At 42.0% G+C, this 14,112-nt stretch overlaps 2 protein-coding genes across 8 annotated transcripts in view; one reads left to right on the top strand and one right to left on the bottom strand.

Moving 5' to 3' along the window:
* The window catches only part of fancm (FA complementation group M), a 41,366-nt gene that overhangs the window by 24,668 nt on the left and 2,586 nt on the right, over positions 1–14,112 (bottom strand). Inside the window, exon 1 of one of the 5 annotated variants that reach the window (XM_079370309.1) lies at positions 3,827–5,141. The exons of the other annotated variants lie outside the window; for them this stretch is intronic. Coding sequence (XP_079226435.1) covers positions 3,827–3,856 — 30 coding nt within the window. The 5' untranslated portion in view covers positions 3,857–5,141. Of the gene's footprint in view, positions 1–3,826; positions 5,142–14,112 lie in introns of those variants that run through there. 5 annotated transcript variants of the gene reach the window in all.
* On the top strand, positions 1,615–11,232 carry soul3 (heme-binding protein soul3). Of its 3 annotated transcripts, none has more exons than XM_079370327.1 (6): positions 1,615–1,805; positions 1,988–2,263; positions 7,283–7,377; positions 8,680–8,821; positions 8,954–9,137; positions 9,261–11,232. In XM_079370327.1, the coding sequence occupies exons 2-6, from the start codon at positions 2,026–2,028 to the stop codon at positions 9,430–9,432; spliced, it is 831 nt and encodes a 276-aa protein (XP_079226453.1). In that variant the 5' UTR covers positions 1,615–1,805; positions 1,988–2,025; the 3' UTR covers positions 9,433–11,232. The 3 variants fall into 3 exon arrangements, with proteins under 3 accessions (XP_079226453.1, XP_079226452.1, XP_079226454.1); XM_079370328.1 differs by lacking the exon at positions 1,615–1,805 and adding an exon at positions 5,151–5,199 and having other exon boundaries at positions 2,009–2,263; XM_079370326.1 differs by having other exon boundaries at positions 1,616–2,263.

The raw sequence follows: 14,112 nt of genomic DNA on the forward strand, positions 1-14,112 counted from the left end.
ATCAATATGGTTAATCTGAGAAATAGATAAAACTATCCTCGCTGCAAAGCTGTTTGTTTTGTTTTGTTATTTTTTGGTTATTATAAATCTAAATGAGTTCCTGTGTGGATGTGATGATAATTGGGGGGAAAAAAGAAGACCAGAAAAAAAAAAAAAAAACAAGCAAAGAAATTATTTTAGATGATGAGTGTACAGCCAAGCAGGGGGGCCTATTAGATCCATGCAGCGTATTTGTAGGATGCGTGTATCTCTGAGTGTGTGTATTGACATGGTGACTCCCACACACACAGAGGATTATATAATCTCTTCTCTACGTGCGTGTTGAAGGGTGCAACATGGTGGCTGGCTGTTGCAGTGACACAGTTCAAAGGAAATCCTGCTTAGTCTGTCCTCATAGCCCACAAATTCAAAATCTGTGTTTTATCCTTGACAGGGAGTATATTTTTGTGTCCCAAATCAACGTCCACAAAATAATGAAATCCTGACAAAAAAAAAACCCAACAAGAAACAAGATGCACAGATCATTTTTTTATTACATCCTCATCACTCTTTGTCTGGCTCTCTTATCTGGAACCTGCAGTGTATCGTATTCATGAGACTTTAATAAAGTGAGTCATGTGCAAAGATACGTGCAACACTAAAGTCTGTGATGCACAAACACACTACGTGCTCTGCTCCAACACTCATCCATTTCTTAAAGGATCCTGCATACAGATGTATCTTAGGGCACTGTTAAACACATGCTGTAGCTAATACATCAATTAAAGCTGTAACAATGGCAAAAGAAGCACTTGTGTCTAATCCTAAGTGATTCACAGCCAAACTCTCAGGAACGGATACTGCTATATGATGACAATTTTGGTAAATTCAAGGATCAGAAAAACAATTTTCCAGGGATGGCAATTTATGCACTTATTTATTATAATATTTTTTATTTTATTTTTATTACATTATTATTATTATGTATTTATTTAGTTGGCAATTTATATTTTTTAACTTAGTTTTTAAAAAAAAGTTTAATATTATGTAAATATCATTTATTTAATAAAAAAACTGGAAACTTTTGATTCTTTTACAGAAAGTAAATTAGCTTAAAAAGCTATTGTGAAATTAAAAAACAATATTTTTAGTGTTAGAAGTCACCTTTGGACCATTAAAAGATGTTCTATGTGCATAATATGTTCTGTCTCTTCATTGTTGACCACTGGGTAATGGTTTAATTAGTACTTTTATCTCTCACCTTGTACCATGAGGACATTTTTTTTTGTTTAGTTCTAATGGTAAACAATTAAAGTAGAAAAATAAACTAAACGTGAACTTCTGACCATAATAACCATTAACTGCAGCTCATAGGCGACAGCACAGAACAAATGATCCCTTATGTTCACATATCAGAGGTAGAATTATGAAAATAAATACAACCAAAGCACCCTAAAAACACTACAGCTGAGATGTGGAGCACTGACACTGACGTCAACCCTCTTGTTGTTGTTGTGCTTGTCGTTTAAAGATTGTCTCATCCTAGTATGCATGTGTGTACCCTGGTGGAGATCTCGGGTACTGCCCGCTGATCGTCTTGGCCAGCAGGAAGGGGAGGGGCTGTGGTGCCCGCAGCGTCACGTGGTCCGCCCTCACGTCCTGTAAACATCGTTCACCTCCGGCTACAAAGAGGGAGGCGTCAGTCGGCTTCGCGCAGGCGAAGAAGGCGACTTCTTTTCTTGTTGTGTGTTTTTTTTTTTTTTGGTCGATCAAAAAAAGTGCAACCGTCGAAGGATTATGGCTTATTAAAAAAGCTATAAGACGTTGTGAGTATGAATATGGCTAAATATCTGGAGGGGAGCTTCGTGATGATGAGCGGTTTGTTGACCAGAAAGTAACGTATGTCGCGCGACTCCCCAGAAGAACATTAAAACGAAGCGCAGACTTAGCGAAGATTCGTAATTCATTTTAGCATTTTTTTTAGACTTATTATTGGTCAATCTTTTAGTCATTTCCAGTCGGTAGGTTTAAGTCTCGGGCTCAGAAATGGACCGAGGTGGCTGTCAAATGAATGGCGGTGGTGGCGGTGACCGGAGCGGGCCCGAGCAACACGGGATGATCACGCTCGAGGACCTGGAGTCTTTCTCGGAGGACCAGCTGTCAGACTCGGGCAATGGCAGCCTCGAAGAAGAGGGAGAAACTATGGAGGACGACGAGAACCAAGACCGACTGCTGCATTACTGGCAGGACGTGGCGAGGGGACACCAAGTGGAAGTTGCTCAAGGTAAAACAATAACAAAACCAAAAAAAAATCACAATAATAACCAAGACGAAAAAAAACAAGTCAGCCATGCTGTGTGAAACACTTAGTTAAAGCGTGCTAACAAAAAATGCTTAAAATATAAGTGGAGTTTGAGCCACATCCGCATGTCACAGTATTCTGTTTTTTTTGTGTGAATATTAACTCACAGGTGAAGTTTCATTAAAAGTGCAACTATAAGACCTGTTTGACTTCAGTGACTGTACTTTGACTAAACTTCCTCATTGGATATTTCCGTGTACATTGACCTAGATTCCAGCGAGGCAAACAGATGAACCAGTTCCAGTTGGGGGAAACATCGCCCTGCTCTCCTTCCAACTATTACTGAATATTTCTCAAGCAATGCATGCTTTAAAGTTGAACTAAGGTTACTAGTATTAATACCCGTTGTTATTTAAATGCACAAACTATTATAAGACAGTAACAACAAGCGACTGCAACAGGCTCCTGTGACTTCCTAGGATTTAGGTTGATCCCTAAAAGATGAGGAATAATAATAAAAAAAAGAACAAATAATGTTAAGAGGATTATTTTAGTGGCTGTGCGTCTTTGAAATCTGGTTACATACTGCTAGTGTTTTTTTGTCTTTTCACTGAATCGATAGCTAACCACCCAAGTATCCTTTTTGTTGGAATGAGGGTCTGTTGTCGATGGCATAAATATTTCCATAAGTCGATTCAACTGGGAAAATCCTCTGGCGCACTTTATGCCGTTTCCCAGAAAGCAGGAGGTGTTAGGAAAAAAAAAAAAGGTTTGTATTTCATGTCCTCAGTCTGGAAAATAAATGTTTGTAAGGCACAGTTAAGGTTCAGATCCAGTCTGCACTACTTGAGTCTAAATGGTGGTGTTAATACTGTGAGCCATGAAGGAGTGTATGGTGGACACGATGGAAAGAAAACGATCGAGGTATTACAGCAGGAGTAAAGGTTGTTGTAGAGGGGGGGGGGAATGGCGCGGTTTGTTCTGTATTTTGAGAGGTTTACAAAGTGCCTTATTGTGGACCAAGTGTGACTCTATTTACGATTTCATGACAAACCTGTATCCCCTATTGGATGGCTGTTTTTTTGTTTTTTTTCCTGGGAGATGTGGAGGGTAGCTTAACGAATAACGACGGGTGCTGGTAACCTTAGTCTCGTCCATCAGGCTGTCACTGTGATGAACGCCAAACAGTCACAGAGCGTCAGACCTGTCGCTGTAAAGTACCGCTAATCTTAACCCTGTGAATGTATGTCGACTATTTAAAACAACAAGTAATCTCTGTAATATTGTTGTGTACACCTTGAATGTAAATACTGTAAAAACTCCTCCTACCTCATGCATATTATATCCATCGTCATTATTGCACTACTCACCATTGTCTTGGCCTTGTAAATAAGATTCATTGCTTTATATATGTTATTAACTGTTGTACTTGTACATTGAGAGCACAGTTACAGAGGACAGATTCCTCGTGTTTCTGAGCGTTCGTGGCCGTTAAATCTGATTCTGCTTTTATATAATAAACACTTAACTGCTTCTAATACTCACTAGCTGGTATTTGCATGTACGTGCATCCATTTGCTGTGAGACGTCAGAAATGCAGACAGGACACTCGAGCGCTTTGTGACCCCTGAACTAAAAAAGGTAATCCAATTGACCAATCCACTATCTTGACTTTAGCCGCTGATGTCACCAAGGGTCTACCGGCAAATTCTGTTACCACACGAACAATAATCAGAAAAACCTGAGTGTTTTTTTTTTTTTTTTTTGCTTTACTTTTGTTGACGTGTAAATCCAGAAGAAGGCTGGGAACAACAACAACTCTGTTTGTTTTGAAATCTGGAATCCTTCTGGTTACTGCTAATCACCAATCTGGGTTACAAAGACCAGAACAATGCACCCATTGACGCGAGTTAAACTTTGACATTAAACTGTTTAATTTCCTCTTCACAGCAATAAAATGCTATGTCAAATATCTAACTCCTCACTGCAGTTCATAAAACAGTAAACGCACAGTGAGCCTTCTTCACCAGCTCAGCTTGTGCTTCTTTCTTTTGCCGCGTGCGTTTCCTTTAAATGAAGCGCTCGCTTGATTACCTGTAAGTCGTGATCATGTCCACAAAGTCGGCCAACAGACTTTTTAGATATTCGACAGGCGAAGAAAAGAAACTTGAATTATCAGAAAATAGTGTGAAGAAAAACAAACACAATCTGGTGACGAGTACATTTGTTTGGACTCCCCAATCGCTTCGTGTGTCCTGAGCCCGAGTTTAAAACCCCCGGATTGGGCGATTTGTCATCGAGCAGGTTGCCCACTGTGAATCCAGTAACACAGACTGGCATGCTCTCCTCCCACTAATTGAGGACTTAGTTCAAAACCGCTTGCTTGAGCTTTGACTGACTCAGCGGGGGGGATTAGTTACCTTGCCTGTACTGGTACAGAGGCTCTGGCTAAATCCTGGGCTACAGTACTGTGGCGGTTACTGTAAGTACACAGGCCAAGGCCATGTTAAACTTCTTTGCTCTAATTGAGATGGAGTGGGAAGAAGAGCGGTGAGGTGGGAGCTCTGATAAGCCAGCAGCTGGATCTGTTTAATTAGTTAATGTTGGCTTAAACGACAGTGTCTGAACACCGTAGTTGTACCTTTGCTGCCAAAACATTTACATTAAAAAGTCATATGGAGATACTGTTCTATTTCTGTCTGAATGGTATCCATGGCAACAAGTGTCATTGTGACTTGCTGCAAACAGTGGATGGCGGTGAACACAAACGCTTCAGGCCCACCTAGACCTGTTTTTATTTCATGACCTCTATGTTGTTCTCCAAACTATTCTAAAGAACCCCATGTCCACCATCTTTGATTTTCATGAGGTCAGAGGAGCAGATACCGTCAACTCGAAGACACGCGAAGATCGTCTAGGTCAGTGGTGCCCAAACTTTTTCTGCCTGAACCCCCCCTCCTCCCTCCTTCACTTTGGCAGATGGACTCCTTAGCATTCACCTCAACATATAGTGTATATCGACATACACTGTCAGCAGTCATCTCGAACACCGGCGGCAAAACGTACAGAAGAGCAGTTCAGTGTGACGACGATCTGAAAACATAAAACGCTTTAAGAGAAAGCCCCCCCGCCTCCCCCAACTACTCATACTTCCAGGACCCCGAGCATATTACTTAAGTTATACAGAAGGTAGATATGTGTTTTATAGCTTTACGTCAGGGAAAACAAAAGTGAACTCATCTGGTCTTTATCTCTCTTCATAAATATTCAGACGCTCAGAACGGCCGAGAAGCTTAATAAAACTGATTTAAAAAAAAAAGTCTTCTCCTGCCAAAAAGAACATATCTCACAGAAATGCAAGCTCATCTTTCCACAATAATCTGATGTGACACTGCTGACATTTTCTCATTGTGTGTGTTTGAACCGGATTGATGAACACTAGAATGTAAGAACTTTCTTTGTTTCAGAGTCGAACTGCTTTTCATTGATCTCTGTGGGGGGGGGGGTTTTCTCGCTGATTCGGAGTGTTTGTTGTGTTTCGCTTGTTTTAATGGGCTTGTAATTTCGACAGCTCTGGAAATGAGCGAAACCTCAGTGTCCATTTTGTGAGAATAAATAAAAGGTTTGAATGAACACATTTCCATGTATACCGCCCCTCCAAGTGTTGCAGGCCGGTCCGACTCCCTGGCTGTGTTTTTGGAAAGCTGTTGGAAGGACGCTCCGACGCTGCAGAGTGCGACTGAGCTGTCTTATGAAAGGGAAGATGGGGAACCTCACGTGGAGCACAGTCAAAGAACAGATTACAGAAAGGCCATCTTAAAATGATGTTTGAACAATGATTTTTTTTTTAAAGAACATTGAGGTTAGTGGGAAAGAAGCCAGACTGAAAGTGGTACGTAACTACAGCTCATATTGATCAGAAAGCTCAGGTGAAAAAAAAAAAAAAACAAGCGTGTGTGTGTGTGTGTGTTCATAGTGTGCTCAGTCTTGGCTGTCCTGCGTCAACACTGAGCACCTGATGCTGCCATGGAAACGGAATGAGTTTTTTCCAGGGTGTGTGCCTGTATGTGTTGATAACCCAGTTTGAGCGGCGCTCCATAAAACTGGCAGGTGATATTTTCCTGTCAAACATGATCATTATCCATGCCGTGCCACTCCTCATTGTAATCAGTTAATTACAGTGTAACCTTGATTTCATGAGATAGCCACACTGTCAACACGCTCACCAATCAGCAGCTAAGTCTGTTGTCAAATGATTGATCACCGAAATACAGCAGGTCCTGCTGACCCAGTTGTCCTCAGTGCTATTGACACAATGAGTTCACCTTAAACGACTCGCACATTTAACCAGGATGAACCAGGTTCAGATACTGAGGTTGGTAAAAGTTGTGTCGTGAGTGCGTTTGAAAAAAAAAAAAAAAAAAGCAGCTAATTGAATGATCAAAACATTGACACTGTTGAAGTTTAAAGATTTCTTTATAGGTTACATTTAAAAAAAAAAAAAAAAGTTGGCTCCTGCTGGAGTTCCTCTCTGTTAATTCCAGTCTATATCTGGCCTTAGGCAGCGTTAGTCAGTGTTCTCTCCATCAGCTCCAATAAACATTACTCTCTGCGACATCCTGGCACTGCGCTCTGCCCATCTGGCATCCTTTTCTCAAACAAACTACCAACCCCGCCTGCCAGCAGATTACTGGAGTTGACAATATTTGGTAGAGATCAGACTTCACTGCAGAGTGTAGATATGATGTGACATGTGTCTGGTATGTAGTTTTTGTACTGTGATAATATGAGGTCACAGGCAGTTTGTGCTCTAATAAACTTAAATGGCCTCAATGAAGGCTCAACACGCAGCGCATCAAGAAAACAATCTGGTTTTTTTTGTTCGGGGGGGAAGGATGCTTTAGAGACAGGGAAGTTCTTTGGTCTGCAGTCTTCTAAAAAAATACACTTCTGTTGCGGACCACAGTTTGAACTCACCTCGTCGTGTTTGCCTGTTGACAGATATGGCAGAGCCCATTCAACAGCTGACCACCAACAACCAAGGACGCAGCCAGAGACAACTCATCCCCTTCACTCTCCTCGGACGCAAAGAGAAGGTATCTATCAGACGATTACTTCTTCCACCCTGACGAATCATCAGTACCCTCTCCGCACTCCTCATCCACTCTTTATCCCATCTCGTTTCATGTCCTTTTGTGAACGCTAACAAATATTAAATGGTTTGCTGACCTAGATTCATGTGGACCCATGTTTTTGCTCCAGAGATCTGAACAGCACATGTACCCTTACATGACCACCTATTCAGAGCAGAGCAGCAGCAAACATAAAAAGAGCGTCTGAATGAATGAATCTCACATGGACGGCACAATGTCAAATAAAGAACATGAAGTGCATCACAATATGATCATATACAGATCTGTGAGGACATGCTATTATTTCCATTAGATGGTGTGTAAAATCCAATACAGTAAGCCGTATAAACTCCTTAGAGGAACATATAAATAAACAGGGCTAATTGGATTAACTCAAGTTAATTAGTTCAAAGAAGTTGGCGGGAGGCAGCGGTGAAACAAAGGACATAGCACCCTATTCTTAGAGACGGCACGTACACAGCGAGCAGACTAACCGTTACTCTAGCATCACAATTTTAATGTGTCGTGATAGCGTGCCGAGAACGCTCGTAAAGGTTACTTTTTGAGTTGTTTTAAACTCTGACCATAAGGTGGCAGTGCTTAAAACTTTCGCCCGTTAATTCGCACTGATTTCCCATTAAAGACGTCAACTGAGAAAGTGGGAAAGACAACATGTAATGAACACAAGGCACTCAGGGGAATAGAACAGGTAGAGGTGTATAGCTCCTGTCATAAATGGACTTGATTAAATGTTGCTATACTCTGAATTACTTGTTGCTAATCTACTTCGAGTGCACTGGTTATCTCTTGTATTATTTGGATCACTATTTCAGGTCTACATTACCAGTTGGAAGCTCTGTGGTAAACTGAGGTGGACTCACAAATAAAGGAAAATATACTGAGAAAGTATCCGTTCAAACGGGACAGACAGAGATTCACCAATGATAGCACAACATCTCCCTTTTTGTAAATGTGAGCCGAAAAAAAACCAAACAGACACCCTGAATGATTGTAAGCAGCAGAGGTTGTGTGGGAAGTTTTTTGTTGTTGTTTTTTTACACATTTTCTAGACAGCATTTTAGCTTTCCAGTCAGAACATTTGCTGGCATCCTCATCGACTTTCTGAAGTTACAAAACCAAATGTTACAGACGAGAGTTTCATAAGAAGCCTTAATTCAATTTGACACAGTGTCATGAGAACCTAAATTTGTAACTCAGTTGTTGTCTTGTCTTTCGTCATTTGTGCTCGTTTTGGGTTTTTTTCAGTGTGGGGAGCTGCTGTACGAGAAACGTCAATACCAAAAGGGCCGCTGGGCTTGTATAACAATGCGTGAGGACACTTATGAACAGAGCATCTGCTATGGTTTTATGAGGATAATGAGATACATCTGCCAGCAGAACTCCTTAGGTAAGCAAGAAAGCATGGGACCATTTAACACTCAATTTACAGCCTTTTTTCTTTCTCAATTCTTCCCTCCATTCTTTTAAGCTCAGTCTCACGTATAGAGGATATTTGACCATCTGCTTGTCACATCTGTAGGCGACTACCTGGGCATGACGCTGCCCATCGTCACAGTGGTGCGCACCAATGAGACCCATTCTGCGATGTCCCATGATGTCACCGTGGCCTATTTCCTTCCTGATTATCATCAGGCCCAGCCCCCACAGCCGACTGACAACGAAATCGTCATAGAGCTCTGGCCTGCCACTACTGTTTACACAAGGTCGGTGGAGAGTAAAACTAAAAAGGACAGACGCAATGCTTTTAATTAACTCTTTTGAGCACTCAAGACAACCAGTGATTGTTTTAATCAATTTACCAACGCACCACTCCCTGCTTCTTCCAGGCCCTTCACCGGTCCCACCAATGAAGTGACCATCATTGATCAGATCAGCACCATGGCTGAGCTGCTGGACTCCCCGGGCATGTGCGTCAACGACTCATTCATCGTGGCCGGCTACACCAACCCGGCTCACAGCAACCGGCAGAACGAGATCTGGTTCCTGGAACGACCCTAATGGACCAGAGGATTAAGCAGCATCCTATCTTATGACCCTTGAGCCTCATTAAAGACTCCCTTAACACTGCCGCAGCTCAGCTACAGCCTCAGGTGCAACATCTTTGTTAGTCGCCACGTCCACCTGCAATGACCACCAAGCCCCACCCCCCCTCCCTCCCTCACACTCCAGATCAGACACAAATTCTGCCCTTAGCTTTACTCTCATCTAATTTTCATCCACGCTCATTAAAAGATGCATCCTCGTTTCACCCATGAGAACTGAGCTGCGGCTCTCACAGACACAAGCTGATGCTGAAGACAAGCATAGCATTCATCTCCATCTACAGAATCTCACCCTGCCCGCGTCGCCCTCTTCGTTATGAAAGTTAAAATGTTTTATCTCTCAGTGCTTCGTGAACATAGTGACCTTTGATTGGTGTCAGAAAAGTGCAACAGCCTGTCTCGCCGCAGCAGGAGCAGGTGAACATGCAGCCTTATCTATATGCTCCCTTCCTGTCATGTTGCACAGCTACAGTGTTTCTGTCTTGTGGGGTGAAAGTCAACGCACAACAGGAAAAAAAAAAACTAATAATTTCAGTAATTCTTGTGCTTTGCTGAGGTGATTTCACGTCAATGTTGATCCGCTGTTTTCTTCCAATCTGGACTACATCCTTCACTATGTGTTCAAAGTCGATGTGATCCATGTGGCACTGCATAATTACTTTGTTTCAACAATAAGTGCAATATATGCGAGACTATACAACAGTTAACAAGCTAGTTCTTACAGCTCCTTGGCTTCTAACCTAACCCAGTCAAGTAGCTGACATGGTGGGTAAGGGAGGGGGGGATGTGCAACACAACTCAATCAACCTACAACATCCATTTCAAATCATGTGGCTTTCCCAATCAATAAGCTAAACACAATAGGTGACACTTAGGCTTTGTTCAGACTGAAAACAAAATCTGATTTGTTGCTCAATTTAGAGCGCACGGGCAGGCTGTCTACACAGGGTTTTTAGTGAGATCGGATCCAGACATCACCAATGAGTTGCTGTGGTAACGAGACAGGCGTCCGTACGAGGACTGACTGGTGGAGCGGAGGTGCTTCTTCACGCGCTCCAGCTTCAATTTCTTCCAGATACGATCTGTAGACGGCCCGGTCGCAGGAAGGAGATCTGTCATGCAGTCTGAGAGAGGAATTTGTCACGCAGACTGAACAAAGCCTGAATTTAGGAAACAAACACCTATGAACACGACATGTTGCCAGGTGTGTGTGCATGAATGTAGAGTAACAGGAACAGGTAATAACAGCTGCCACTTGTCTATAAACCTCTGTCGGAAAAAACTCCCGGATTTTACTGCTGAATGACAATCATTAAATAAGATATTACACACATCCGTCTGTCTGGAAGAATATATTCCAATCAATGCATTCCTCATCTTTCCAGTCTGTTCACACACGCACACACACAGACACACACACACAGGAATCGTTACCTTTGTACCTCCTTTTCATGCTTTTTCTACCTGCTACTCTGTGTCAATGTCAGTTAGTGAGCATTCACTCGTTGAGTCGCTGAGTAGCGGCAATGCATCCAAGAAAAGACGGAGCGCAGAGAATCTCTCTTCTGTGATCATACTCTCTCTCTCTCTCTTTTTTTTTTTTTTTTTAATAGAAGAAAGCTGAATTCTGTTCTAGTTAAAAACTGTTTGTAATGTTTTATCACCAATCTAAAGAGAGTCTATTAATGCAGAGCGAAAGAAGTATGTATGTGTATATCTTCACTATATTTTAAAATAAAATCTCAGTCACCCCGGACGTGGTTCATCTGTATTCCTTTTTGTTCCTTTGTTATGTGATGGCCGCTTCAGTAAAAAGTTGTATAACTCTGTTATAGTCCAATCTAAATGCACATGCTTGACCTATAAACCCGCCCCTCTTTACGCAGGTTGTAGAGCTAATGTTCCAGGTCTTGGTCCCCAATGGAAAAGGAGAACGAGGTATTTAAATGTCCGAGGTGCCAGGTTGTGTTTCTCCCTGAAACCAGCCGAGGAAAAATAAACTCTCTCTCTCATTTTGGAGAGGCTAAAGAAAAGTGACAGTGATCATGATCCACAAACAACAACTCGGTGTGACTGGGTGTGATTTTAATAAGGGCATGCGTCTCTTATACAGGACGTACTGCTATTACTTGTCAACCACATCATCAATAGAAACTTCATACCACATACTCGTACTACTCTGACATGAAGTAATGAAGCTGGTCCTGTCAGCGTCACATGATCTTAAATCACGTATTTCTGGTCGGAGCAATGCCGAATAAATCACCAGGCTTGCACACTCGTCATAGACTTTAAGAACAATAAGCGTGCGCTCATTGTTAATACATCTACGTAGTTATTTAATATCATTTAGTGGGTAGTTCTGCTGTCAATCACAGGGCTGACATGTAGAGACAGACAAGCAGCCACACTCACATCTGAACGTCACCAGTGAACCGAACGAGCATGTCTTTGGACTGTGAGAGGAAGAACCTGAAGAGGAGACACACACACACGCATGAGGAGAGCCCCTCCCTCTTCAGAGCTAAACACAAACTCACCACAGAGGATGTTAAACTGAGAGCGCTGCCTTGATATAGGAAACACAGAAGTACAGAGTCGTACACGCGAGCAGTGGGAACAGAAGGCCACGCTCTGCTGATGACTCAACCCCGAGAAAGAACGACACTCAGGCTTTTTAACGCAACACCTTACCAGTCAGCTCCACAGGTTTCACCAGCAGGAGAAAGAACCACTTCTACTCTGCCGTGAGCTCCTGTTCGTTAAGAGGAGATTACAAAAGTACTTAAGGCGCTCTAATATTTAATTTTACAGCCGTCAATTTAAAACCTGAATATGATCCGTCTATATTTAATACATATCTTACATCAGTCTGTAAAAGCTACAGAACAATCCGGCTGATGACTGTCTGTTCCAATAATGATACGACTTAGACCTGAGCCGTTAGTCAAAACTAGTCTGATCCAGAACATGTTATTCAAATCATTTCTAAAACCACTCTTTGTTTTTCCTCCTGGAGCCTCTGGCAAGATTTAAGCAAAAAAAAAAATGCAGTGGTACTCCCGGTCTCATTCTTTATGCAGACAAGACATCAGCTTTAAAACAAAGTGAAAACCCCCCTTCACCCCACCCCACCTCCTTCTCCTCTTATTTTTAAACCATCTGGATAGAATACAACCTCAGCTCGAATCAGAAACCTGTCTGTTAAGGAAGGCTTCCTTCCACAGTGCAATAGTGACCTGTGCCGATATCACTACATTTATTCACCAGTCAAAACGCTTTTCATTTCAGTTTCATTGCGTTACACTTTTACAGTCTATGTGTTACACTATCACTTTTCTGTCACCAGCAGGGGGCGCTATATAAATTACAACAAGCATCCTCACTCTACAGATTGAAGAGCTGTGATGCAGGTCAATGCACACTTACTGACTTTCTCTTCTTACACAGTAAATTGATGAGGGATCAACACAATAAATCTGTAGATCTATCTCTCCAGATCGAAGAAAGATATCAGACGATATATCGCAATCTGATTTTTTTCCTTCCCCAACATCGATATCTGCTGCAAAAATCTCATATTGGTCGAGCCGTAATGAAAAACAACACTCTAGCGTGTGTGTATCCACCAAACAGGGCGCTGCTCCCTCGTGCTGGTATCGAATGTAGCTGACAAAAGAGGTCACACCCTAGCATGTTCTGAAATGTACAGCATATTCCACTTCACGACAAGAGCTGGTGCTCAGTTACTGGAGCGTGGTAACCTGATGAGCTCTCACAATAGGGTCACACATACATCACAGTGTATCACTATACAGTGTCTGTGTGCAGATACAATCATGTGGAGGAAGTGATCGTGAGGACATCTCGCCCTGCCAGAGGTACACATAATCTATACATTAAAACAGGGAAGTGTGTTTTAGCATTGTGTGCTTATACGTTGTGTGCACTGTCGTCTAAAAAAAATGTTCTTTTTTGTTTTGTTTTGGGGTTTTTTGTTTTTTTCTAAAAAAATGACGGATTGTTTTTTTTTTGTGTGTAAACTGCTTTTAATTTACACAGAATGCCACAACAACCCAAGTCGTAAATAAAAACATCAGTTAACATAACAAAACAGCACAGTGTATATTTTTTAGGACTGATGTGTTTTGGACACTGTGGCCTAGATGCTTACCGACTTTCACACATAATTTATAAAAGCTCCATCCATGCACAACCAAAATCACAAAGCTGAGAGCAGGGAAAACAGGAGGCTATTTTGGTAGTTGAGTGGGTGAATACTCTCTTATGTCTGTGATCCAATTGGCCCAAAATTGAAAGAAAAGCACACCACCGAGGCCTCCCACCGAGAATTAAAAAGAAACATGCATGACTGGTTCATTTTTATGATTTTCTCAACAGTCATTTTTTTTGCTTTTTTTTTCCTGCCTGAATGACTGCAGCCGTGCTCATTTCACACCTGAGTACAGTGTTGTGTCTACTTTGTGTGCCGTCTGGTCAGATTAAGGGAGGGCATTGGGAAATGGTGTGTGACAGGAAGGCTGCAGACGCCATGCGGTCAACGAGATAATGCGAGGTGAATGTGAACAACTAACACGAAAGGCTCTACTATTACCAAGTGTGCAAAAACAGAGCG

Source organism: Symphodus melops (genome assembly GCF_947650265.1).
Source record: "Symphodus melops genome assembly, chromosome: 19".
Lineage (NCBI taxonomy): Eukaryota > Metazoa > Chordata > Actinopteri > Labriformes > Labridae > Symphodus > Symphodus melops.

What these genes read in the sequence shown, in the direction of transcription:
- soul3 (XM_079370327.1), top strand. Translation starts at nt 2,026, where the DNA reads ATGGACCGAGGTGGCTGTCAAATGAATGGCGGTGGTGGCGGTGACCGG. An exon ending in CCAAGTGGAAGTTGCTCAAG is followed by an intron (nt 2,264 to 7,282) that starts GTAAAACAATAA and finishes GCCTGTTGACAG; the next exon opens with ATATGGCAGAGCCCATTCAA. An exon ending in CTGCCAGCAGAACTCCTTAG is followed by an intron (nt 8,822 to 8,953) that starts GTAAGCAAGAAA and finishes TCACATCTGTAG; the next exon opens with GCGACTACCTGGGCATGACG.